The following is a 26,155-nucleotide window of genomic DNA, read 5'->3' as shown; positions in this document are numbered from 1 at the left end:
TTGCTGAGTTAATTTATTGAACCTGCCTAATTACCCATTACCAGGAGGACCCATTCCCTGGTTAGCTGCATGGTGTATTACGCTAGGAAACTATCCCTAATACACTCTGAATTTGTTGCAATCACTGCCCCTTCCAACTTGATTGACCCAAGCAATGTGATCATTGAAGTCACTCATGATTATTACTCTAGCTTTGATTTTATACCTTTCCTGTGGCACTGTTCAGTGTCTGTACACTACTTATATCAATGTATTCTTTCCCTTGCTGGTTTTTAACCTCTAAATGAATTTGACATCCTCTGAGCCTAGATTATCTCTCTCAACTGATGTCTTGTCTTGTCTTGTCTTTTAACAGTGCTACCCCACTGGCTTTTTCCTTCCCCTGCCTTTCTGAAAGGTCAGTTCTTCCTGAGTGTTAAGTTTCAGGATCTGCTGTCCTTTTAAGTCAGTCTCTAATTTCTGCAAGATTATATTCAGTGACTTCTTATGCCACCAGCTTGTCTGCTTTATGCTGAAAGCTGTGTTAAGGTATGTTAAACGAAACATGTTTATTGGTTTGAAATCATGCCTCATGCAAGCAGTGAGCTCCATGCTTTAGGTACCGTATCTAGAAGAGTGAGCTGAGAGAGCTTGGAAATCACTTGAATGCTAATGGAAGGGTCCCAATTCATTTCTTGAATTTGCAAATTCAAGAAATTGGTACAGTTTGGTTTGGCTTTTGAAATCAAGGAAACCTCAGATCCTGCGAATGAGAGGGGATTGTTGGCAGGCAAAAAAGTGAGGATTGGGTTGAGATTGATGGATGTAAAACTACTTCAGAAGTACACTTAAAGTGGTAGTACTTCATTTAATTTTAGTGCAAAAGTTTCTGGCATAATTGTTTGATTACTCTGAACTTAATTGTTTCCACTAGAATCATAACACAGATGGAGGCGTAGAGTTAGGAATTAAATGTTTGTGGTGGCTCACTCAACCTCATTGGTTGAACTGGTGCAGAAATGATGGCATGAAATAGACGTCTCCTGTGATGTACTAGTGCCCAGATCATGCAAACCAGCCTTCCATCCATTGACTCTGGTTGCTTTCTTGAGGCAGCAGGAAGTAAAGACCATGTAATCAAACAAGTGTCCCACCCCAGTTATAACTTCCTTGCACCTTCTTTCTTCTGGCAGAAGATGCAAAAGTTTGAAAACAAACATGCGCCAAACAGATTCCAACATAGCTGCTTCCTGCTGTTAACAAATTTTTGAATAGACCTCTCTCATACTGGAGTTGATCTTTCTCTGCACCTTACCTTTAGCTGGAACACTCTATTCTGCATTCTGTAGTACCCTGCTGTAAGTAAGGTATGATTTGCCTAGATAACATGTCAAACAACACTTCTTTTTTTTTGTATTATATCTTGATCCATGTGATGATGATAAATGATCTCTTCCCAGTCCTTATTAGAGTTGAACTAGGAGGAGCCAACACAGATCACTCCCTCTTCTCTCTCCCCGCATCTCTCCACCCCCCCCCCGCAACCCACCCATACGTTTTCATGTGCTTATCTTGATAATGGAAATTAGATTGCATGGACAGGAAGGAGTTCAGTTTGAGCCTACTTCAGGCAAAGACTAATGTTTCCAAGACTCTAATTCAAGATTTTCTGTTTATTGATAACTGTACACCACTAGTTGAAAGTTCAGAACTGAGCATACAATACTTCATGACATTCAACCTTGCGATGAACGCAATGCACCAGCCTGCTCCAGGAAAGCCTTAACTTGAGTCCACAGTCAAAATATACCAGCAGTGAGTATATCGGTGCCAGAAAAACCGAAGTAACTGTAGCCATGGCAGACGTAAAACTTCAGTCTATAAGCTGAAGACCAAGTCTGCTGAGCAAACAAAGTCTTTACAGCACAGTCCTGCCCCATCTGCTTTACACATGAGATTTGGACTGTGCACCAAGAAGCATAGTGACCTTGTGCTGCCTTTGGCAGCTTTAGGAGATAGGCTAAAATGCTAGACATGTAGCTGCTCCTAAGAATAAGCATGCCAGTTATCCACGCTATATTCTGAACTGTTCAAGGAGCCAAAAAACCTACTGCTCAAAATCTTTGACAGGGAGCTTAAATCTGAATAGTTCTATCATGGTCAAAAATCACACCAGGTTATAGTGCAGCAGGTTTATTTGAAATCAAAGATTTTGTAGTACTGCCCCTTCAAGTGAAGTGATGAAGGGGCAGTGCTCAAAGTTTGTGATTACAAATAAACCTGTTGGACTATATAACCTAGTGTCATGTGACTTTTGACCTTGTCCATCCCAGTCCAACATGGGCACCTTCTCATTCTAGTTTATCATGGCAGTCAAAGAGCACAAGGAGAATCTAGAGACTTCATTGTATTTCTTGCACATTATTTTGGTTCATATCAAGATTGTACATGGAGCACACTGGAAATTGACCAAACATGAAGTTCCAGAGCAAACTGATTACTAATAACCTGGAGTGATTGTTGGGAGTTCTGTGGAAAAACTAAATGTCTTGGCATGACTAGCTACCATATCATATGGCAGAGATTTTGTCAAGTGGATGCTTTCTTTGACCACCTTCATTTGCCCTAGACACTAGCAATGTAGCCTGAAATGAAGCTTTCTAAAAATGTCAGTTCCATATCAGTGCTTGAACCTCAGGGAGTACAAATTCAGAAATAATTTTTTGAATTAAACATTCGATATAACTGAGTGACTGATCACAGTGGGGAACTGAGAGCACGTTATATGTTACTGTGTTGCTGCAAGTTTTATTTGATTCCATGAATCTTCAAGAAATGAGTTGGTTCTTCTTATGAAAATTGCCCACTTAGCACATTGTGCAAGACCAGTTACTTGTGCACTGAGGACTGAATTAAAGATTTACATGAGGGAGGATGCAGTGGAGACAGACACTCAAATGGTGAGATGGCTGTTTTTAAAAATACAATTGCTAGGAGACACTTGAAATCGTACTCTGTTTGGATTTAAACATTGAAAAACCAAATTGATAATCCACCTTTTCTATAGCAAAACTGATTTAATACAAGCTGACTGACTTGATAAACGTTACTGGCATGGGAGACAGTGAGTACTTGTGTCAAAACTAATGATATCGTTTGGTTTTGAAGACTGGCTTCACCACAAATTTGTGCCAAAAGTTAAACATTGCAAACATTAAACCACTGAAAGCCATCTTGTTACTTAACAACTGCCCTGGACCACTATCAGAAAATGCTAACAAGCTGGGAACGTGAAGTTCAATCCATTTGACCAGACATCCTATTTGACATTCAAGTATAACTGAAGAGAACTGTTAAAAATGCTCAACAGTAAGGATAGTGTGACAGTTTAAGTTTGAAAAAATTTTCAATGTTAGAAGGAATGTACATATGTTCACTGACTTGCCAATAAGTGGTGAACATGCATCAAAAACTCATGGCAATGCACTATTTCATGTAAATTTAAGTTTTGAATTTTTAGCAGAAAAGCTATTTCAAAGTGAAAATTATAGCCTACGGTGGATTCACAGCAATGCTGGGTCAGTGCTTGAAGCCGAATTGGATAATGGCTATATCAGTACTTAAATATTGATGCCCAATGCCCTACTAACAAAGTGTTAACAGATGTAATATTAACCATGACAAGACACAATACCCTTTATGTCCATCCAGTTGAGAATATACAGACTGAGCTATTCACATGAGCTCAGTCACCCACCTATCTGGAAAAATTGCTGCAATTTGTTGGAACCTAACAAAACAAAGATCAACTACAGCAAGTGTGACACAACTTTAGAACTTTATATACCTTGCAGAAGCAAACGGTAAATGTGAAGAATTGAAAATTGCCAGTTCCTTGAGCACATGTTCGTTGACAGATTTGCTGTGTATGTATGGATTTTTAACCAGATGATTTAAAGCTGTTTGAATTGATTTGTCTTTTAAATCTGGCTCTGTTTGGTACTTCTTGAAAGGATCGAGATGTAACAAACGTTACATCTTTAGGACCAGTCAATTGAATCTGAAAATGTGCATCATAACTGACATCCTGTGCTCTATACCTTTCCTCTGGATTCCTGTCCCCCTCAAACATTGTCTCTCTACATCTTTGTCTGACAATCCACACATAGATTGGAACTCTGTGCTGCACCTGAATGAACATTCAATGTGATGGTCTATTCAACCCTTGTCTTTGTGCTCCCATATCTATGCAGTTGAGCTGAACCTCCCAGTAAATGTCCTTAGATGAAGGTTTGGAAAACAAATTCCCTGTGACAAATCTTGTCCATTAAATGACAGACTTTGTTTGATCAGTTAGTGGTCTTTGACAGGACCTTCATTTGAACCTGCCTGACCAGTCAACTTCTACCTTGGGGTTCTGCACAAATCCCCTTTGCACTTGTCTATAGGCATGACCAGTGCTGCACAATACCAAGGAACATCCCTTCTATAGACTGTGATGGACTAAACAGTAAAATTCATCAAATGTGAAGGCTTGCTGATGGGGTATTAAATTCAGTAAATTAAACAGTCTTTTTGTGTGGACCCTGGAGTCCCAGTATGCTGGATTTCAACTTTCTGTTCAATAATGCTGCTACAATAGCATCATTGAAGTTTCAACTTAATCTTCTTTGATTTTGAATTCTCTTTTTAGTAGTCGAGGTGGATTTTTCTTTTGCAGGTCTATTTTGGTTGATGGAATATCTGATCCCATACGGTATGGATGCATTTAGAGTAGTTGCATATAATATTTGTAGATAAATGTCAAATATATTGATGGGAGACTGTCATGAGAGTAAATCCAACCTGCAGGCAGAATTCATTTCCCTCTTCCATCTGACTGAATTTACTTAAAGCCTTACTTTTTAAAAAATAGACTGTAGAAAATTGAGGTTGTGCTGGACTTGCTTAATGGTAGGAGAAGTGGGAGGTCAGCATTTGAAAATGTTGAGTTTGAAGGATAGAATAGTGAAGCCTGAAGATGTACATTGAAGAAAGAACAAAAATCTAGACAAGTGCTAGAGATTTAATAATTTCAGTTCTAGTCTCACATTAAAATTTTTCTAATTTCTTTGCAGCAGAGTCCAATCAAATGGGTTGACCTGTTCACCAATAGCCCCCTTTATTAAAGTGTAGGCATTCTAATTACCCTGTAATGTTGGACTTGTCATTTGCAGACTTTCTATCAAAGATGTATAATTGAAAATATCACTCAGCTGTTGACTTGTAGGGAAAAAACTCATTCAGATATGAAATCTTGTGAATGATAGTTGGAAATGTTCAATTTTCAGTACAAAATAAGTTCTTGAATGCAAATTAGCTCTTGTCCCTAAAATAATATAATCTTGTGCTCTCAATGCATGTTTTTAATAAGCACCCCATACAGAAGATGGGGGTTAAAAAACAGGAATAATTCCTCCAACTGTTCCAATGATCATGGCTGGTCTTCCTCAACTTTGCTTTCCTGTCTTATCTCCGGATCCTTTGATTTTATTGATCTCCAAGACAGTTAAATCCTGTCTTGAATGTACTGTAATAAATAACTAAGCCCCCACTGCCTTTTTGGATAGAGAATTTCAAGATTTGCAACCCTTAGCCATTTTTGAATCAATTCAAAGGAAAAGTTAAGTCTTTATCTCGAGACTGTGATCACTAGCACTAGGCACACCCATCAGGGGAAACAGTCTCTTGGCATTTGAGCACCTTAAGAATTTTACATGATTCAATGGGATGAGTTCTCCACTTAAAATGACATTCCTGGTCTACTTTCTTCCTTGTAGGACAGCTGACACCTCCAATGAAGCCAAAATTGTGCACAAGGTATGGTCTCACCAAAACCAATTTGTAGCAAGACAACTTTGATCTTTTATGCCAGTTGTCTTTGCAATAAAGGCCAAGGTTTAGTTTGCTTTCCTAATGTTTGTACTATCTTGTGCACGATCAAAGTTACTTCAGAAGAACAAATTTTCTGCCTGGCAGTACTTATTCTACATTTCCCACGTTGTTACTATATCGACATATTGGAACGTTTAAAATCCTTTTGTAGCCCCATCTAACTTCTTAGCACCAGTAAATTTTGTATATAACATGCTTGTTGCCCTGTAAATCAGATATAGATTGTAAATTGCGAAGGCCGAGGCACTGACACTTTTTTTTGCCTTTCAGTAGTTGTAACCTGTTGTCATGAAAATTGTTGTCATGCTTGAAGGCTTTTATGTAGTTACTACATAATTTTGAAATAGCAGTGGAAAGTGATTTCAACATAATGCTCCAGCAAACTGTAGAAGGTATTGATATTCTTGTAAAATGGATGGTTAATTGACAAATTAGTAAGATCCTGAGTTTCAGTTGGTAAAGTATTCCAATTCCTCCATGGAATGCAAGTTTAAATGTCAAACACTAGAGGGATCAAGGAATACAGATTTAGTAATCATTCAAGATAATTTCAAGAGACCATATAGGCAAGTAATGCACAGGTTTGTTTCTAGAGAGATGGAAAAAAGTGGACAAAAGGCAAAAAGCGAAATTGTAGCACTTGAACTATTTAGACTGTTAGACCATCCTTTTAAGTGCTGTACATTAGAATAATGCACATGTCAGGGGTAAGAAAAAGAGCATTCAGGATTCAAAACCTTGTCAAAGATGACACCAGAACTGAAGATCAGAATCTGTCACTGTTCCACTGTTCTTATGACGTCTTTTGTATATTACACCTTTTTTCTTTAAATTTGTGCCTAAATCCTAAGCTATGGCATCACATCACATCCCATGCCACCCATTCCTTCCCACCAATTTCCCTCCATATAGGTGTCACTTTCTTGTGAAACACTGTAGAGCCTAGCTTTCTGACAGTGTTTTGGTCATCTCACCTAACCTTTGCTGATAGCGTTTCTGGGGTACTTAGTTTGGAGGCAGTATATAAATGAGCTAAAAGTTCAGTTAATTACTTGGATAAATAGTTGCCTTACTCACAAAGAGCATTCATAATGCCAAGCATGATACTTTTAAGCATAATTGGGCAGGAACTTTGCAGCAAGCTTAAGCACAGTTTAAAATGCTCTTTTTCATTTGTGGAGTGCAAGGATGTGTGGGGCATGTCTGATTATAATGGCATATTTTGATAGACCTGTTAAATTGAAATTTAAATTTGGGTCCTTTTTTAAAAGTGAAAACAGAAAATGTTAGGAATACACAAGGTGGGTAAGATTTGAGGATGCTGAGCACTTGGAAGTGCACAGTAAAATAAGGCTGAGTCAACATGGCTTTGTCCAAGAGAGGTCACTCCTGATAAATGTGTCAGAATTGTTTGTCTAACTTGCCCATTACCTCAAAGGAGAACCGGTAGACGTGATCTATTGGGATTTCAAGAAGGCCTTTGACGAGGTGCCACGCAGGAGACTCTTAAATAAGAAGTGCTGATTGGTATTAGCAAGGTACTAGTAGGGATAGAGGATTGACTGACTGGCAGAAGGCAGAGTAGGGATCAAGGGGTCCTTTTTCGAGGAGTTCCACATGTCAGTGGGACCAGAACGATTTGCATTGTACATTCTTCAAGATGAAGAAGCTGAGGGTGTTGTTAAGTTTGCACATGACAAATATAGATGGAGGGACAGATAGCTTTGAGGAAGCTTCAAAAGGACTTAGGCTAGGAGAGTGGGCAAAAGAGGCAGGACACGTGGGGGAAGTGTGAGGTTATGCACTTTGCCATGAATAGTGGCCTAGACAATTTTCTAAACTGGGAAAAGGCTTTGGTAATCTCAAACACAGTGGGACTTGGGCCTCCTAGTTCAAGGTTAACATGCAGGTTCATATGGCAGTGAAGACAAATTCTAAGTTAGCTATCATTTCAAGAAAGCTAGAATACAAGAGTAAAGATGTACTGCTGAGGCTGTATAAGGCTCTGGTCAGACTGCATTTGAAATTGTGAGCAATTTTGGGTCCCCTATCTAAGGACGTGTTGCCTTTGGAGGGGCTTCAGAGGAGGCTTAATGATCCCTTCTCATATGAAAAGTGATTGAGGACTCTAGGTTTGTATTCCAGAGTTTAGAAGGATGAGGGCCTGGATACAATAGATGTGGAAGATGTCTCCACTCGTAGGACTGACTATGACCGAAGGGCCCAACCTGAGTGAAGGGATGACCCTTTAGAACTGAGATGAGGAATTTGACTACCCTCTGACTGAACAATCTGTGGAACTCCTTGCCACAGGGGACTGTGGAGGCCAAGTCATTGAATGTGTCCAAGATGGGTTCTTGATTAGTAAGGAGATGAAAGATTACAGGAGAATGCTGTTGAGACATAGCAGACAAGACTGGCCTAATTCTGCTCCTGTATCTTGGGGTATGAAGGTCTTATTTTTGCTGAGAAAAACAGGTTTTGTCTTTGTTTCTCTTCTCCACAGATTATATCTGACCTGAGTATTTCCAGCATTTAAGGTTCCTCAGTTCACTTTCCCATTTGTAGTGATTGTAATGAGGTTAGCCAGGTGGACCTCTAACAAATTGCCTGTTTGGGGCTATTAATCTGGGCCATCAGAGACCCATGGCTGATGGATCTAAACCAGTGTGTCAGAGGTTCTGTTTGCAGATCTGGCTCTGAGGAAGCTGGGCCAGTGTCAAATACTATGCATGTGTAAATAAAAGGTGACTTGGTGATGGGATACTGGTCTCTTGTTGTTACTTCAGTGGTGATGAGAGAAAAAAATACAAGTGAAGAAATTTACTCAATAGTCTGAGTTGGGGTAAGCATTTCTGGCATCACCCTATTGTCTGAGAAGCTTGACTTGTTCAATCCTGCTGTCAAAGATTGGTCTCAGTATGTGGAAAGAATGTTCATTTGTCTGAGCAAATTGTGTTGGGACAAATGAAAAGCAATCAATAATTCTCCTGACAGCTTGTGGACCTGCAGTTTTTTGATGATTGGGAGCCTGATGTTTCCTGCGGTGCCCATACTAAAACCTTTCGAAGAGTTGACAGATTTAGTTGAGGAAAATTACGACCCAAGCGGCCTCCTAATTGAGATGCTATTGGTTTTACTGTGCAGTTTAAGAACCAGTGGAATCTGTGTCCAGATTTTTGACAAGGTTAAGACAACTTAGAGGCATGTGACTTTGGTTTAATGCTTCAGGAGATGCTGAGACCCTGTTGGGTATTGTGGGATCAATGACGTAACTATGCAAAAGCACCTAGCTGAAGCCCATCTGGACTTCAAATAGTCACTACAACCGGCTTTGTCTGCAGTTCCATGTGCTGCATTTTCTATCAGTTACATGGTTTTCCAATGGAAGTGGACATCCTTGCTAGGCTGATACAGTTTGGGGGACACCAAATGAATGAAGGCCATTGCATAACCTCACTTGGGACATATCCCAAACAGAGGGACTCTGGGCCAGGCTACAGCAAAACCCCAAAACAAAGCCAAGCCTTGGCCAAATTATAAAAATTTTCTTCAGGATTGGGGATGGTAAGCCATTGTAGTTGCTACTGGTATGCAGACTCAAGACAGCAGAAGTCCTGCTAGAACTCAGTTGAGTTAGGACTCCTAGTCTGGTATCTAGGAGAGTGCATGCCTTGGAAAGCCTACCTTCAGCTGGCTTGGAAGAGTTAAATTGGTTGTGATTTTAGATGTTGCCAAACAATCAAATTCCGTGTCTGGTTAAGTGGTCGCTTGGTTCTAATGGAGGTTGATAGAGCTGTGTTGAAATCGGTGATTGCAGAACTAGTCTTTAACAAAATTCATCTTGGACTCCAATCCTTAAGTTTGTCCAAGACCTTGGCTAGACTGAACCTCTACCAGGGAACCTTTGCAGGTTAAGGGTACAACTTTGGTTCTGATCTCTTAGGAGAAGCAACTAGTTCAGTTAATATGGATTTTAAAAGGCTTGGGCCCAGGCCTGATGGGGCAGAATAGTTCAAGATTTCACCTTGATTTGTTCAACATTTTTTAATTAGAAAATGGCTGCCTGAGTGAAGTTCTAATTAAATACCTGGAAGATTGTCAGGACTAGCAAAACAGCCAGGGCCACCGTGCATTCTTGACTAAGAACCAATTCCATAATTCTGCAAGGCTCACCCAGTACCATTTTCCTTACGTGGGGGTATCATTAGCCTGTACCATTTTTTCAGCAGACAACAGAACATTTTAGAGGATCTACCACCAAGTTGCCATTTATCTGCTAAAGGGGAAGACCAGTAAAGAGAACTTGGACATCGTCCTTTATACATTTCTTCAAGGTGGATATACGCTTTAGAAGGGAAAAGTGTGTTCCAGGCACCCCGAGTGACCTCGTTGAGCTACAGAGTCAACAAGACCAGATGAAGGAGGGCAATCAAAGGTTCACCTGGGGTTGGTGAATTATGAAAGAAACTTGTATGTAAACTGGCACCCTTGCATCTGCTATTGAAAGCATATTGGAAGTAGTATTGTAACCACAGATGTAGCTTTTAGGGAAGTGAAGAAGCAGCTATCACTGTCTAATGTGTTGACAGTTTGATCCCAAGTGAGATCTGGTGCTGATGTGTGATGCCTCTGTGTGGGATCAGGTTAGTGTTGGCTCACAGATGGTGAGGAGCGCCTAATGGTGCATGCTCCCTGGACTTTGGCATGCAGAGGGCAAATAGGCTCAGATAGAGAAGGAAGGTTTAGCAGTCATCTTTGGTATGAGAGTTCCACCAGTACCTCTTTACAAGTATAAACTTGTAATCGTAACAGACCACAAACCTTGCTAGGTCTACTTAAAGAAGACAAGGTTGTGTCACTCGGAGCTTCAGGTTGAATTCAGCAGTGGGCTCTTGTTTAAGTACATACAATGACAAGTTGGAATGCCATCTGGGAGGCAAGTAGTACTTGACGCTGGCCTGGTTTCCTTAGAATCCGCTCTGACTGAACAGAACCATTGACATTTGTTTTATGTTAGCCAGGGCTCCCTGATTGGGGCAGTTAACTTGGTCCAACCTGGGAACTCATTCTGAGATCTACCTTGCTGACCATGCTACAATCACTACATTACTCCCCCTCTAAGTCCACGGATGGAGCCCTGTTTTTTTTTTTTTTTTTGGGGCCCTTTTGGGGGGTTTTTGCACTGGGTCTGGTTACTCTGACTTAATGCAAAAAGAAATTGGGAGGGTGGGGGGGAAAGAAATTGTCTTTTTGAAAGGCTACCTGACTTAGACTATCTTGTGGAATATTAGTGTTGAAATACAAGCAAAGTCAAGCAGAACCTTGAGCGACAGAATCCAATTTAGAAAGTGAGCATAATTTGTACCAGGAATATTGCCGCGCTCCAGCGCAAAATCTCTACAGAAGGTTGTGCTGTTTCATGCAATACTGATGAGAATCTTGTAAACAGGCTGTGGAATGGACAAATGGATGGAAGGAAGCTGATCTTGATCACCGATATATTCTCCAGTGCTGTTGAAATTAAGCTAAAATCCAGACTCTGCCAAGGTTTGAAAGCTGACCCAATTTTAAGGGTTCCTTTGCTTTTTAAAAATAGTACCTCCACTAAAATGCAAAACCTTCACTGAATAAAATGAATTGAATTTCTGTCTCCTTTATTAAGGCAGCAATTTGTTATCATTCAGCATTTCACTTGTGTACCGTCATTTCCCTCTTCACATTAACAGTACCAGCAAATCAAATAATCACATTGCCTGTTTGAAATGAATGTCATTAGTACAAATTAAATAAGGCATTTCAAACAAATCATGTGGTGAATTGCTTTTGAATCTTTTTCAGTGAAAATTAACTAATGTGACTGAATCGAAGTTACTTTTCTGTTTAGCAGGCAACTTTGAACTGGATGTTTTGTTTGATAGCAAATGCGTGTTTTGAGTGGCTAAGTAAATGGGCATGGGGAATGGGAAATTCCTAACCATGGATACATAGTGCATAGGAGGAAGTTGCAGTTGATTCTTGACCTGACTGAATCAAAGATCATTTCACTACCCCATCTTAACCATAGCTCAGTGTATCTCTTGGTTTAAGTATGGTATCTAATTTTCCTGCAAGTTGCAATAGTTTCTGTTTGAATCATGCCATGTATCAGACACTTAACACTTCCTCATGGAAGCTTCTCCTAAATTGTCTTTCCTTAATTTGATGTCCTTTGTCATCTCTAATGTCCTAGAGAAGAGTCTTTCATAATTTTGACTTTTAAAAACATCGAATTGTTAAAAGCCCGCTGCAACTTTGCAACTGGCTCTGCTCAAAGGAAAGCATCCTGGTTACTCCAGTCTGTTACATTACATTAGTATATGCTTTCATGTAAGCTGTCATACTAGGCCCGAAACGTCAGCCTTCCTGCTCCTCTGCTGCTTGGCCTGCTGTGTTCATCCAGCTCTACACCAATACAAATGCTGTTGTCTTCTACACACACAAATTGGTTCTTTTGAGGTGTGTAGATGCAAAGTGTATGTGTGGTCTCAGTCCTTTGAAGGTTTTCTTAGAAGTCAGTCATTTGGAGCAGTGATCTAATTCAATTTGTGATGTCACTTGTAAATGCCTTGTTACCTGTGCTGTTAACTGAAGTGTTTACAACATTGAATTTTATATGACAGAACAAACATACCAGGGGCTATTTATGATTTGAATTCAGTTCAGGAGAACGGTTTTTGAGCTTCTCTGGGTTTTTAATATCTCCAAAGTGAATTGGTTGAAATTTAGGCTGTCTGTACTGAAGAGGTTCAAGTAATCACTGATTTAAGTCTCATCAAACTTGGAAAGGACCAGTTAAGTAAGAAATTGGAGAGTTGAGATCTGAGCAACACCTTTTTTTAAAATTGGGATTAAGCCTTCAAGGATATTTTCAGATAATAGATTGAAACGTCATAGATGTTTTAAGATCTCTTTTGAACTTGTGTAGATTTTGTTTTGTTGCTTCTGTGGAAGAATATTAGCAGCTAAGATGTGAATATTCATTGACGAATCCAACTGCCAAATCCAAATTAAACTGATCTCTTAAGCCAGGTTTCATTGTGGGATTTGACTTGGCCAGGATTACAGTCAGCTGGGATCAAAATGCATCCACCCTTTCACCCTTCGCCTTTTCCCCCCCTCTTACACATAGTACAAGTGTTTTATCTGTACAAAATAAATCTTCTCATCTGAAATTGTAAGTACTACTTGCTTAAAGCCACCATACAGTACACGAGATTAGAATAAGGAGGACAAGCGTGGAGCTAACTCTTAATAAAAGCAATACTTGAAGTGTTGTGATTTGCCTCTAGTTTCAAGTGCCGAGAAAACCTTATCTCTAGGAAACTGCTTTTTTGTTAAGGATAGTGCTTTTGAAGCAGGCATACATAAGCAGGGCATCAATTGCAAGTGTGGAGTCTGAGGATAAGAAAAGCAAGGATTTCTGGTCAGGAAATTCACTTGTTCACTGCCTGTAAATGTCTATTCATTTGAAATGAGCACTGAGCACCCTACTCTAGAGAGGAAGAGGCAGCAAATTCTAGCTGTTTTATATACCAGAGTCAAAAGTGGTGCTTATCAGGCTGTTTGCTGTTTTATCATAAAAGGTGGATGACAGCGATCCCTCTTCAGACTCGTATGATGAGGACGAAGACAAGAATATCATTCCGATCAGAGATGGTTATGAGCGGTCAGAGACAAGACCTATTCTCTCAGTACGTAAGTATTGAGACAAAGCTCTTTACAGAGCCAAAATGTCAAAACTGCAAGTTTTTGCTGACTATTCCTTATGCAGGGCACATCACCCAAATTGTATTAAAATGAAGCATTTGCCAAGTTGCTTGAAGCATTGATTCTCTGGAATCATTATGGATTTGAGGGAGATGCTGCACTGCCAGAAGTGCAGTCTTTGCTTTTAAACCAGCTTGTGGATTCCCATCTCAATTGGAAAAATGAGGACCCTGTGGCAGGGGAGTTCTGTCAAGATGAGTATTAAGCCTTCAACTAATGCCACTAATATGAAACGTGACTGGATAACATATCACTGGGAGGTTGCTATGCACAGAATGGCTGCCTTTTCTTTTAAAACACTGGATTTGAAAAGTACTTCGATTGTAAGGTCTTTTGAGATGGACTGAATTTGTAAAAGATGTTTAAATCTAGTCATATTGCCTTCTCTTACAATGTCAGCTGACATGACCTGCGAATGAGAGTTTGCTGTTGTGCAAATCTGTTCAATGAAGCAGGAGTCATGTCTCATGGGCAAGTTTGAGACTATGGAGGGTGATTTAGCCTAATAAGTAAATGAAAAGAGGAAGGAGCTGAGACAGCTTAACAATGGTCCAAAAATCAATAGTTTGGCCATTTGGATATTTACATTGAGGTGAATAGTGATATCAACTTTCTCTGCAAACGCTGCCAGATCTAGTGAATCTTTTTGTTTGTTTCAAGCTGGTCTGCAATTTACCTCTTGTATATATTGAAGTTTTCTTCCAAAGCCCCAGAGGAGTTTACTTTGGCTCAACTGCCTTGTCCTAGTACAGTACTGTGACCTGCAAATTACATTATATGCATACCAGAGCTTCAGAATCCAGACTTCTAATGTTTAGTATAAATCATGATAGTCCCATAATTGATTCCAGGATTTGAACTCGGTGCGTTGACTTCCACAACTGTGAATCTCTTTGAACCCATCAACTAGTTTTCTCCATTCCCTGGTTAATTTTTGGCTTCTGCTTTCCAATTTTGAATCTAGGCAGAGCACATTTGGAAGATTTTTCATAGTAATCTTCAGATTTTGGAGCACTTGTGAAAGTTGAAATTACTTTGGATTTAGTTCAGTGTTTGAATATGTAGACCAATTTGACTAGATATGGTGGTTTGACCATTGTTTAGTTGGATTTTTAAGATTACAACTAAGTATTGAATGGTCCTTTTTTGCATTTAACAAATCCAGTGGTTAGAAATGGCAGCTAAGAGTTTGTCTCCACTCTCAATACCGTGGGTTTCTTCCATACCTAGAAAATTTTGATGTTTGTTTGTAGTCAAGTCCAAAGGTGTGGACAAGTTGCAGGGGAGGAACAAAGTATAAAGGCAGGAGCATTGAAATAATAAGGGATCATGATGCAAAGTGCAAAGGAATGGTAATGGGACAAACCAAGAAATTAGTTGAACCTCAGAATCCAGTCTTGGGGATAACAATTGGAATGATGATTAACAAAAAAAAATTCGTTTTTATTCTTTTCTGCTACTTGAGCCTGTGCGCTAACAATTCCATTGCCTGTTTTGGTCCTAGAAAGAACCAGTATGTATGATGCTTTTGACATTGTGGAACGAGTAGAAATGGGTCAGATGGCTTCCATGTTTTTCAATAAAGGTGAGCATTTCACAAACATATTTATAAAACTAACTGTTTAGTGTTTGTTTAAACAATGGACCTGTTGGTGCTGCGTAAGCTAGTTCATGAGCTGGTGGGTATGCTGCAATTCACCTCAGCCCTCTTCCTTCTGAAGAAGGAAATGAGCCCAAATGACTGTTTCTGATCACATTGTAGTGACCAGGGATTTGATTACTGTATTTTGGGACAGCTTCAGCTCCTACTTCAGGTTGAAGCTCTCTCTTACAGCAAGCTGCTAGTTATCTTTGTCTTGGACGGTGTCGAACTCCGTGTTGTTGGAGCTGTGCTAATCTGGGTAAGTGTCCAATATTCCATTGCACTCTTGAATTTACCTTTTGTAGATTTGTGGACAAGACTTACAGAATCAGGAGTGGAGTTGATTGTCAGATTCCCATTCTTGTAGCTCTTAAAGACAATATTTATATGGCTAGTCAATGTAACCCCCAGAATGTTTATTGGGAGATTTAGTGGTAATACCAGTGAATGTCAGTGCATGATGGTTAGATTCTCTGGGAAATGGGCATAGCCTGTCATTTCTGTGGTGCAAACATTATTTTCTGTTTTATTAGCCCAAGCCTGGATACTAGCAATCAGTGCTGAAAGCTGTGCAATTATCAGCAAACATTGCCACTTCTGACCTTATGACAGGGAGGTCATTGAAGTAACGAAGATGTTGGGCCAAAGACTCCATTTTTGACCTGTTTTGGTTTTTGTACATTTTTGATCAGTGGATGAATCTGATTTGGCTACTTGAAGCTGAGTAAGCTTTCAGTCAAACTTGAGAAAAAAGCAGAGTCAACTTTGTTTTTGGTTTGTACTTTTATTTGGGCACATCAAGAAAGGGCAGTTAAACAGCAGCTCTCTGCTGGCACATTGTGCTATAAACGTCTGTTATTTTTTCAAAACCATCAAAACTGGTTATCAATATAGGACTAAACTGTAGCTAGTGTAAATTTTTAATTTTGAAAGCCTGATATGCAATGCTAAATATTGCAGCATAATTTTAAGTATTGGAGGTTATATGGCCACATTTTGTGGTCAGTGATGTTAAAAGGGTTGGCTCAAGTTTGGCTGAGACCTAGTGATATGTCTTGGAAAGAATTTCAGTCTAAGCTGCCAATCAGGTGAGTCTGACAAACAGGATTAAAAGGCTGTGAAGTCAAATCATTAGAAAATGTATCAACCATGCTACAGATCCAAACAAATGGGATGATTTAAAAACTAATAATTATGACAAAGTTAAATATGAAATATTTGAAGTTAGCTTGAATTTTTAACAGCATTGATAGTGTAGCATTTTATTTCTCATTGGTCTGTTCTTTCATTGATCATGTTTTAAAAATTAAGTCAAATACATCTAGTTGATTTAAGGTGTAACTCAGGAAAGGGCTATAATGGTGTGTAGTGCTGGGAGCACTGAAGCTTAGTTTTTGTTGCACTGGAAGGTATCTACATGTAAGCTGTGGTGGAAGATTGAGTACCATCCTGCTATTTCAGGATTTCTGTACTAAACTGCACTAAACCTTCTGAACTTGGGTCTGGTTTGAGGAATAGTGATGGCAAAGTGACAGTTTGCTGTTAACTCCCTTAACACCACCAAAATTTGAGCTGTTCTATTTCTAAGGTTTAATTATGTACAACCTGCTTCAGAGTACTTTGCCTATAGTATCAGACTGCAGGGTTGTTTGCATTCTACTTGTGCAAGCAAATGCACAAAGCTGAACCAATAAAGCACATCAACTAATGGTTGAAATGTTGAAGGCAAAAGAGCTAGCAAAAAGCTTACTGGAAGTTTGGGCTTGGTTTACTTGTTCTGTATGTTACTTCCTAATATATTTTGATCCAGAACAGACAGTTCAAGCAATGACCTAGTTTATATTGTAAAAGATACATTTTCCCAGTTGATCAGTTTATGATGAGCTATTGTGAGCCAAAAATGTAGTTTTGTTGAACTTTGTGCAGCCTAATATGTTAAACGTCAAGTGACTGTCATTATGCAAAATGTATAATGGCACAGGTGAGTAGCTGTTTTGCAGTTTGTTTCAGACCATTTGTGGAATCGTTTCAGGAAATGGTGACAAAACTTGGAGTAGCAGTTTCCTACAATTAAACATTAGGAAGGCTGAAATCCAGTATTTATGGCCCTCACTGCATCAGGTGAACCGAACCATAGGCTCCTTTCTCTTATTTTTTGGACCTGGAACTGTCAACCCCATATCTTCAAACAATAATCCATGTATTCTTTTCACTAATCTTGGTTGTTGTTTACCCTTTAGCTCAACAGCCAAAGCCCTCATCCATCCATTTTCGTTAAGGACTGACTGCATTCCTCTGGATTGTCTCTAATATTGTGCAGAATTGCCTGTATTTTGACTTCAAATACATGTTGTACTTGCTGACACATTAACGCTTCAACTTTTTAATAGATTTAGCTAAAGTTCTCATCTCTGCCACTCCCTTTGTGACTTTGCCCATCTGTAACTCTGAAGGTCTCCAGCATCCTGATCTATCTGTCTTATTTTTTGACCTCAATAGTTACTTGTTCCTTTTCTGGCTGTTTTGGGTCCTTAGCATAAGCATTGTTTCCCTCAATCTCGTACTTGAAAATGTTACCTCTTTGGACTAAATTTCCAGTTCCAATATCTCCTACAGCTTGTCAGTTTTTGTTTGACTACATTTGAGCAAAAAGTTATTTTGTTACTATGAAGGTGTGTATGCTATCAGTTGCCAGTCACTGGAATACTATGTTTGTATACAAAAGTTCAATTAGCCCTCGGATACATAACCGTGATTAAACTGGGTTAGCCTCATGAGTTGTGTGATGAAACGGGCTGGGGTATATGGACGGCTAGTAGGCCTGATGTATCTGCATCATTATCTGTACCTTTCATCAAGGTGTTGCAGTTCCACTGTTCAATTATCCTATCTGATTTTGTCCTTGATGAATATGCAGCAGGCATTTTGCAGTTTCAGGAAACTGGCAGCAAAGGAATGTTCTGGAATGTGGCTGTGGCTGTTGCTGTTACACTAGTGAGCTGGTGCAATGACTTGTTAGCCTCAAATATCCTAAGCTCGCCTTCACCATTCATAAATGTCACTCCTACCAACCATTTCTATTAAAAAGATGCTATCTTTTACCTAATGTGTTACACAGTAATTGCACTTGCACTTTTTACCTTGCTGACTCATTGTGGCTGTGTTCTGTCAGTGGGGTGAGTGAGCACGGATTATCATGACAAGTTTGTCAAGACCGTTTCTGAGACAGAGGAGTTAATTGAGTGCTAAAGTGAAGACAATGGATACAAAATGGAGCTAAAGTATGATCGCTGGTCCACCTAAGCCCCCTGCCTCCTTCACCTGAAGACAGCAATTCCTATTTGTGACCCCTTGAGGCTGGCACTGCTGTGTTGGGCCTACTCTTCGGAGCTTTGAGATTTGAGTTTTTGAATGATTTATTTGTTTGAAAGGTGTTGTAAATGAAATTCTCAAGCATGTTTAAGGCAGTGATGGACAGATTTTTGAGCAAAGGTGTGAAGGGTTATCAAAAGGTAAGTATTCAGATCAGCCGTGATCTTAATGAATGGAGGAACATGTTTGTGGTGCTGTGTGGCCTACTTCCAATGGTTGGTAACCCTGGCTCAATGAAGGGTGCACAAAGCACGTCAACAGCATCCGGCATTAAGTAACAAAATGGATTCTACTTGGAAAAGTTAGAATGTGGGCTTGCGTGTATGCCGAACAAAAGCAGCATGCCATAGACAAGCAAATGATCCCACAGCCAACAGATTTTAGTTCTACGTTTCTGTCATATCTAGTCAGGAATGGTGGTGGACAAGTCAACTATTTGGAGTCTCCACAAATTTCCTCACTGTTCTGCTGGGGATTCATGCCAATGCCAAGTGTAAGGCTGTAAAATCTGCATCAATCTTCAGAGGTGCCAAGTGGTTAATTTACTTGGGTGTCTCCTGAGGTCCCCAGCATCACAGGTGCCAGTCTTGAGCTAATTCTAGTCAGTCAAGATAATCTCAAACAATGGTTGGAGATGCTGAACTAGAGCCCTTCCAGCAGTAGTACTGAAGACTAGCTCCAGAGCGAGTTGCACCTCTTGCCAAGCTGTTCCAGTGCAGCTACAACACTGGCATCTACCTGATAAAGTAGAAACATGCCTGTTTATGTCCTGTAGTAAGATGATTTGCACTGTAGTGTTTGGCTATTAATTTAGTTTCTTTGCAGTTTTGCTATCATAAAAGAAACTGGAACAACTTGATACCTACAGCATTCCCTGTACCCCCCACCACCTTTGCCGGTGATATGCAGTAATTGCCTCTCCTCTTAGAACTTACATGTCTCTTTGGCACAGTTTTAATTTTGATTTTCAGGATTTTTTACCCTGTTTCAAATGATCCCATGTTATTTTTAAAGGAATAAATTGACACTCAGTTTGGGTTATGCTGGAGTCAGTCAGCTCTAAACTTACTACAACCTTGGTCCAAACCTTGTCAAAAGAGCTGAAGTCTAGAAGTGAGGTGAGAATGACTGCCCTTGATGAAATGTCAACTTTGGATGTTCTATAGCATCAGGGACACCTTGCAAAATTGGAGTCAGTGGTAATTGGGCAAGCTTTGTGGGTTGGAGTCATAGCTAGCACAAAGGAAGGTGGTTGAAGGTAGGACATCTCTGCAGAAGTTCTGTAGGATAGTGTCCTAGTTCTGAACATCTTCAGCTACTTCACTGCCTTCCCTCCATCATAGTCAGATGGGGGACATCAGCTGATTGCTGAATGCTCAGCACTTTTTATGAATCCTGCGATACTGAAGCCCTCTGTCCGTATGCAGCAAGACCTGGACAGCATCCAGGCCAGGAAGTGGGAAGTAATCCTTGTGATGCAAGTGCCAGGCAATGACTCTATTTCACAAAACAAGCTTAGAGGCTGGGAATTTTTTGACCAGTAGCTGATCCATGTATATGATAGGCCTTCTGGACAAGGCACAAGTCAGGAATGTTCAGTAAATACTTGGCTGGATGGGTGCAGCATTAAGAACATAACAGTCCACTTGGGCACTTAAGCTAGCGTCTTCCACATTTTGCTTCCTCCTTTCCTGACTGACAGTGCCAGCACAATCTACAAGTTGCACTCCAGTAACTCGCCAAGACTCCTTTTTAAACAGCACCTTCCAAACCTGTAACCTTTATCACCACAGAAGGACAATGGCAGCAGATACGTGCGCATACCACCACTGCAAGATCCTCTCCAGGCTCCTCATCCTGATTTGCAATATTTATCGCTGTTACTGGCTCAAAATTCTGGAACACTCAACATGCCAGGGAGCCCCTATAACTCGGACTGTGGCTATTTCAAGATGGTGGTTAATTGTCAACCAGCAAGGCAATGCCCTCGTCCATGAAAGGATTAGGAAAAAAGATGTTTCCAATTTGTCATTTTTTTTATTTCAACAGCTACTTAGAATGGCTTGATGTCCTGAGATGACATTGAAAGATACAAAGGGGCCTCAGTGATACCAACTATTAAGTCAGAGCTTTTCAACCAAAAAAAATTGGATGATACTAATTTTGTGTTCTCTTAACTCAAACTGTACCCTTGGAAATGCTAAATGCCAAAATGTCTAACTGTTCCTTTTTGTATTCCTTTCATGCTTTCTAATGTAGTTTGGAATCCTGGCTGTTCAGATTGGTTGAGCCCATGCTCCACTATCTTTTTTTTTTTTGGTCTTTGGGATTTCTGACTTATTGGATCTTTTTTTTTTAGTTTGGTTCTTTCAGCTGCTTGCCCAGTTGGGATTCGGTTGTACTGTTAATGTGCTCAGCAACTCCACATTTTTAAATTGTGGTAGGTATTCTAGGGTTACTGCTTAATGTTAGTTTTAAAAGATGTAATTGGATTTGTGTTCTTCTACTTACTTTTCTCAGCCCAAATATGTTTGAAGTAAATGCAGTCATTAATTATTTGTTAGCCTTTCATTGGATTTCCAAAACCAAAGCAATCATGTTTCACTTGTAATGTAGCAGTAGCCCTAGAATACCTACCACAGTTTAAAATGTGAGCACATTAACAGTACAACCGAATCCCAAGTGGGCAAGCAGCTGAAAGAACCAAACAAAAAAAACTTGTAATGGGAAATTACTTGGTGATCAGCACAACATACAAGTTTATTATCATATCCTTAGTTGAATTGTTGCTACCTGTTGAATCCAGGCTTTCTGGACGAGTCCCACCTGCCCCTTGGCTGTATCATTGTATCTGTACAAGTTGAAATAACTGCCCTTAACCAGAAAGAGTTCAACACTGGTAAATCTTTGAAAAATCTACGTATTTTTCTGCACTTCCTTGCTCATACACGATTGGCTCCAACTTTTTTTGTTCAAATATTTGTCCAGTTCTCTCGTGAAAGTAACAAACCTGCTAATCCTTCAGATATAGCAGATTGTAACTGAGGAGTCAAACTTCTCTTTTTCTCCTCCTTGTTTATTTGCCAATTACTTTCTGTCCTCTGGTTAGTTGCTCTCCTGTCAGTTTGTCTCTATTCACTCTAGTCATGCTATTCATACCTTTGAACATGTACTAAGTAACTCTCGTCATCTCTCCTTGAAGGAGAGTAGCATCACTTTTAGACTCTTCCTCTATAAATAAAGTTCCAGTACTAATTCCTTGGGACACTGCTACATTTCCCTCTTTGATCAACTACAGAGTTCTGGTGCATGTTCACCAACTTGATGTTAACCATTTCTCACTATACATGTTGCCTGAATATTTGCAATATTTTGTTATATTCCATTGAGTTTTCAGCATCTGCATTTTGCTTTTTGAGGTATTCACTGCTACATTGTGCTTTCTGTCTCGGAGCATGTTATTTTGTGCAACCAATTAGAATCCCTGCAATCATTTGTAACATACGAGTCCTTGGACAGGAATAGCACTTTGCCTTTGCCTCTGGGTTTGAAGCTTGTGGGTTAAATCCCAATTGACGGTTTGAGCACCAAAGGAAAGGTACAATACTGAGGTAATGCTGGTACTGTCTGTTAAATGAAATGATAGTGAGGAATTCTTTTCCCCTTTGGCAGATGCAACAGATGCCAAACACCTTCTGAGAACAGTTAGAGAGTTATCCCAGGTCAATATTCATCCCTTGGTTCGTTACAAATGCAGATTATCTAGACAGTTTGTTGATGTTCATGAATTGATTATGTGCAAACTGGTTACTAGCTTTACTAAGCTAGGAACAATGACTACTCTTCAAAAATACATAGCTTTTAAGTGCTTTAAGAAGTCTACTTGTAAAATGTATAAATTCAAGCCAGTCTTTTATTGAGAAAATATTGGCTATAAATGAGGAAGCACTGCAGAGTGGTGGTTCTATTGCTGATGGATTATTGTTCTATTTCCATTTTACCAAATGGGAGAAGGTCTCTGACTGTGTCTATTCAGTCTGTAGTACTTTTATTTGAGTTCTGATGGGATGTTTATCACTTGCACCTATTTAATTCTCAAATCCAGCATAGCACTTTGAAGTTTGTTTCCTACACTTTCTCCAGTTGTTTTTTCTTTTTTGAAATTTTATTTTGCCCTGAGGGGAGTTCTTGCTCTCCAGTACAAGTAATTTCTCAAAGCTGCTGCATAGTCATCCATCGCATTCAGTGATTTGCCAATTTAGCGTGGCTGTTCCACGGAACTGAAGTGGCAATATTTACACTTCAAATACAGTTCTGAAATATTTTAATTCAGTTGGTGTTTATGTTGATGGTTAAACCTTTAGGTGTGGTTGATTTTGTACAATGCAAATATTGCTGAGTTGTCCATAATAATTGAACCTCTGGCTGTTGGTCTAATTGCCATTTTGGCAGTTTGGTTCATTTTTACCACCATTCCTTAGATGTTTTCATTTTTCTGCATGGCACCTGTGTACCTGTGCCACAGGATTAATCCACTTGTGAATAAACAGCTCTGCCTTTGCCCACCCAACTTGAAACTATGAATTGAGTCATTGATAGTGCAGAACTTTTATTGTAGTTGCACACAAAGAAAATGTTCTTGCTTCAATTCCATAAATGAGTAACTGTTCTTGAATATTATCAATATTGAATATATCTTGAATTGCATCAGCCCTTTTTGTGCAGTGCTTTTCAATTTATTCATTTTGGCACTACACTATTGGCTTGTGTGGATTCTCTATACCTTCTCTAAGTTGATTTAAGTTTAAGTAATAACTCCTTACACTCATGACCTTGTTTCCCTTCCATGCATTGCCCAATATGAACCTGACCCATAAAGAAAAATGGCTGATAGAAAGTCTCACGGGTGCTGCTATCTATTTTATTGATAACTTGGTTGGTTGGAGGCCTTGTGTCTCAATTCTAAGTTAAAGGGATGATTTTACATTTTTAAACCACTAATTACTAAGCTATCAGCAGAATGAGAGGTAATACTCTAGGTAAGTGATTAGATTTACATTCTTTAACGTAACATAGAATTCTGGTGCCAACTATGCCTCCAAAATGGGGACACCGATCAACAGTGACAGCAAAATAAGTTTATTCTTGAACCTTCATAATTGAGGTCCAGCAGAGTTGGTGTGACATTGTAGCCTATATTTCTCATGCCGCTGAACAAAATTGGGCAATTAATGTGTTTTTTTAGGAATGTGCCGCCAAAAATCTCATTACTTGATCATAAAATAAATAATTTTTCTTCACTGTAATTCTTGTCTTCGAAGCATTCTATCAAAATCATTCTTTGGCAATCCATTCCATATACTTGCTGTAATATTCCGTTGGCAGTGAACCTTGCGTAAAATGGCTTGTTGCTGTACAGATACCAGTATTTGTTCTGCAATAGCAATTATAATGATGAAGCTATTTTGTTCTGTCTGTTACTATGGAATAAGTTGAACAACGTCTAGTTTCTGCACACATGCTGTGGTATGAAGGAACTGGGAAGATGCTGTGACTTTTTCCCTGAACCAGCTGCTCACGTTTCATCAGTTATCTAAGATGTTGCTCTAACATTTGCAGTGGCAGAAAGTTTCCATATTAACATCTGATATTCATTCAACATGTTAGATATTCAGTCTAGTGCATTCAGGAGTTATTACTTGAAATTATTGCCAACCAGTTTCTTTGACCTTGGAAGGTTAATTGTACAAAAATAGTCTTATTCCTTCATCTGTGAAATCCCAAATAATAAAAATTTTTAACTTCATCTCTTTTTAATTCTCTCCTCTATGCTTTGTGTGAATGCTTGATTTTTGCATTGCATTAAATATTTGAGTTTGTTTACTAGTTCAGTTCTTCCTGTAGAGAAGATTGTTCTCTTGGCTGAAGCAGCACACTTTGACTTCCTCTGTGCCACGGTACATTACACTGAAGTTCTCAAGTGACTGTAGGCTTTTTGCACAGCAACTTATCAGTCTGGGCAGCTGTAAACATAATGGTGAGCAGTGTTCCTTCACTTCAGCATTTGGACTTTAATTTTCCCGAAAAGTACCCTTCTGCTGCTTCCTTCTCCCTATCTGTTTGACTTTGCCAGACTCTTTCCCCAAGATAAGGGTGTGAGAACAGGAGACAGGCATTCAGTCATTCAAGTTTGACTGGATCTCACTTAAATATGCATTTCATTTCTTTAATAATCTTTTGATAGCACAAATGAATTTGTCCCACTAGGACCTGTATGTCAATTGACCCAACATCCACAACCCTTTTGAGATGAGAAGAACCTCACTGGACCTGAAATGTTAACTGATTTTTTTTTTTCTTTTGCAGATGCTGCCAGACCTACTGAGCTCTTGTAGCTTCTGTTTTTGTTCCTAATTTATAGCATTCACAGTTCTTTCGGTTTTTCCTTTTTGAGATGAGCCCCTACTGATCTTTGAAACATATATGTTTTATGGTATCACTTCTAAATTATGATTTCTGCTCGAGCATTCAAGCTGGTCCCCCTTAATTGGGATTCCCCACAGAGGAAATTGTTTACTTGTATCAATTCTGCCAGATCCCTTTAATGCTTTGAGAACCTCAAATAGAGATCTCATCAATCTTCTGTTCAGTTGTATAGACTATTGGTAAGGTAACAGCTTAAATGCTGTGTAGTTTTGATAATCTTATTTAAGGATAGATATGAATGCATTGAATGCAGTCCTTGGAAGGCTTGCTTCATTGATGCTTAGAATCAGTGGTTTGTTTTTTTTTGAGGCTAGGATGGACAGAATAGGTTTGCATCCACTAGAGTTTGCGGGGGATGACTTTTGTATATAAGATTCTAAACAGTCTTGACAAGGTGGACTTGGACTTGGAAAGGACACTTCCTTTTGTGGGTGACTTCGGGGTAGTGTTTAAAAATCAGTGTTTTCAGACATCAATGAGAATTTTTTGAGCATTGAGAGACTTTGGAACTGTGCTGCAGAAGGACTTAAAAGTGGGGTGGTTGAATGTTTTTAAGTCAGGTTGATACAGTCTTGTTAGCCACAGGAATGTGGAATGCAAACATCAGCCATGATTGTATGCAATGGCAGAGCAGGCTCAGGGCCCTTTGGTCGACTCCAGCTTCTGTTTTGTGTGCAAGAATACTCAAAACTAGAGGGAGCAATAGTTAGTAGTCCTCATAATTGGATTGTTCTTCAGCTACAATAACAAGAAAATACATGCATGTGTCCTCTTGAAGATCCATATGTTTTCACAAGGCTTGGTGCCCAAAATGGAGCTCCCAACTTGGGTGTAACTAAGGCATGATTGAAGCAGAGATAGTAGGAACTGCAGATGCTAGAGAATCCGAGACAACAAGGTGCAGGGCTGGATGAACACAGCAGGCCAAGCAGC

The 26,155-nt window shown here is 39.5% G+C and overlaps 1 protein-coding gene across 2 annotated transcripts in view; it reads left to right on the top strand.

Annotated features, from left to right (window-relative positions):
- tmem104 (transmembrane protein 104) overlaps positions 1–26,155 on the top strand; it is a 181,619-nt gene that overhangs the window by 36,967 nt on the left and 118,497 nt on the right. For both annotated transcript variants that reach the window (XM_020528955.2, XM_048611045.1), the window contains 2 exons: positions 13,539–13,650; positions 15,227–15,307. In XM_020528955.2, coding sequence (XP_020384544.1) covers positions 13,539–13,650; positions 15,227–15,307 — 193 coding nt within the window. The remainder of the gene's footprint in view (positions 1–13,538; positions 13,651–15,226; positions 15,308–26,155) is intronic.

This window comes from Rhincodon typus, chromosome 23 (genome assembly GCF_021869965.1).
Source record: "Rhincodon typus isolate 14 chromosome 23, sRhiTyp1.1, whole genome shotgun sequence".
NCBI classification, from domain to species: domain Eukaryota; kingdom Metazoa; phylum Chordata; class Chondrichthyes; order Orectolobiformes; family Rhincodontidae; genus Rhincodon; species Rhincodon typus.
This window is presented reverse-complemented; position numbering and strand designations above follow the sequence as displayed.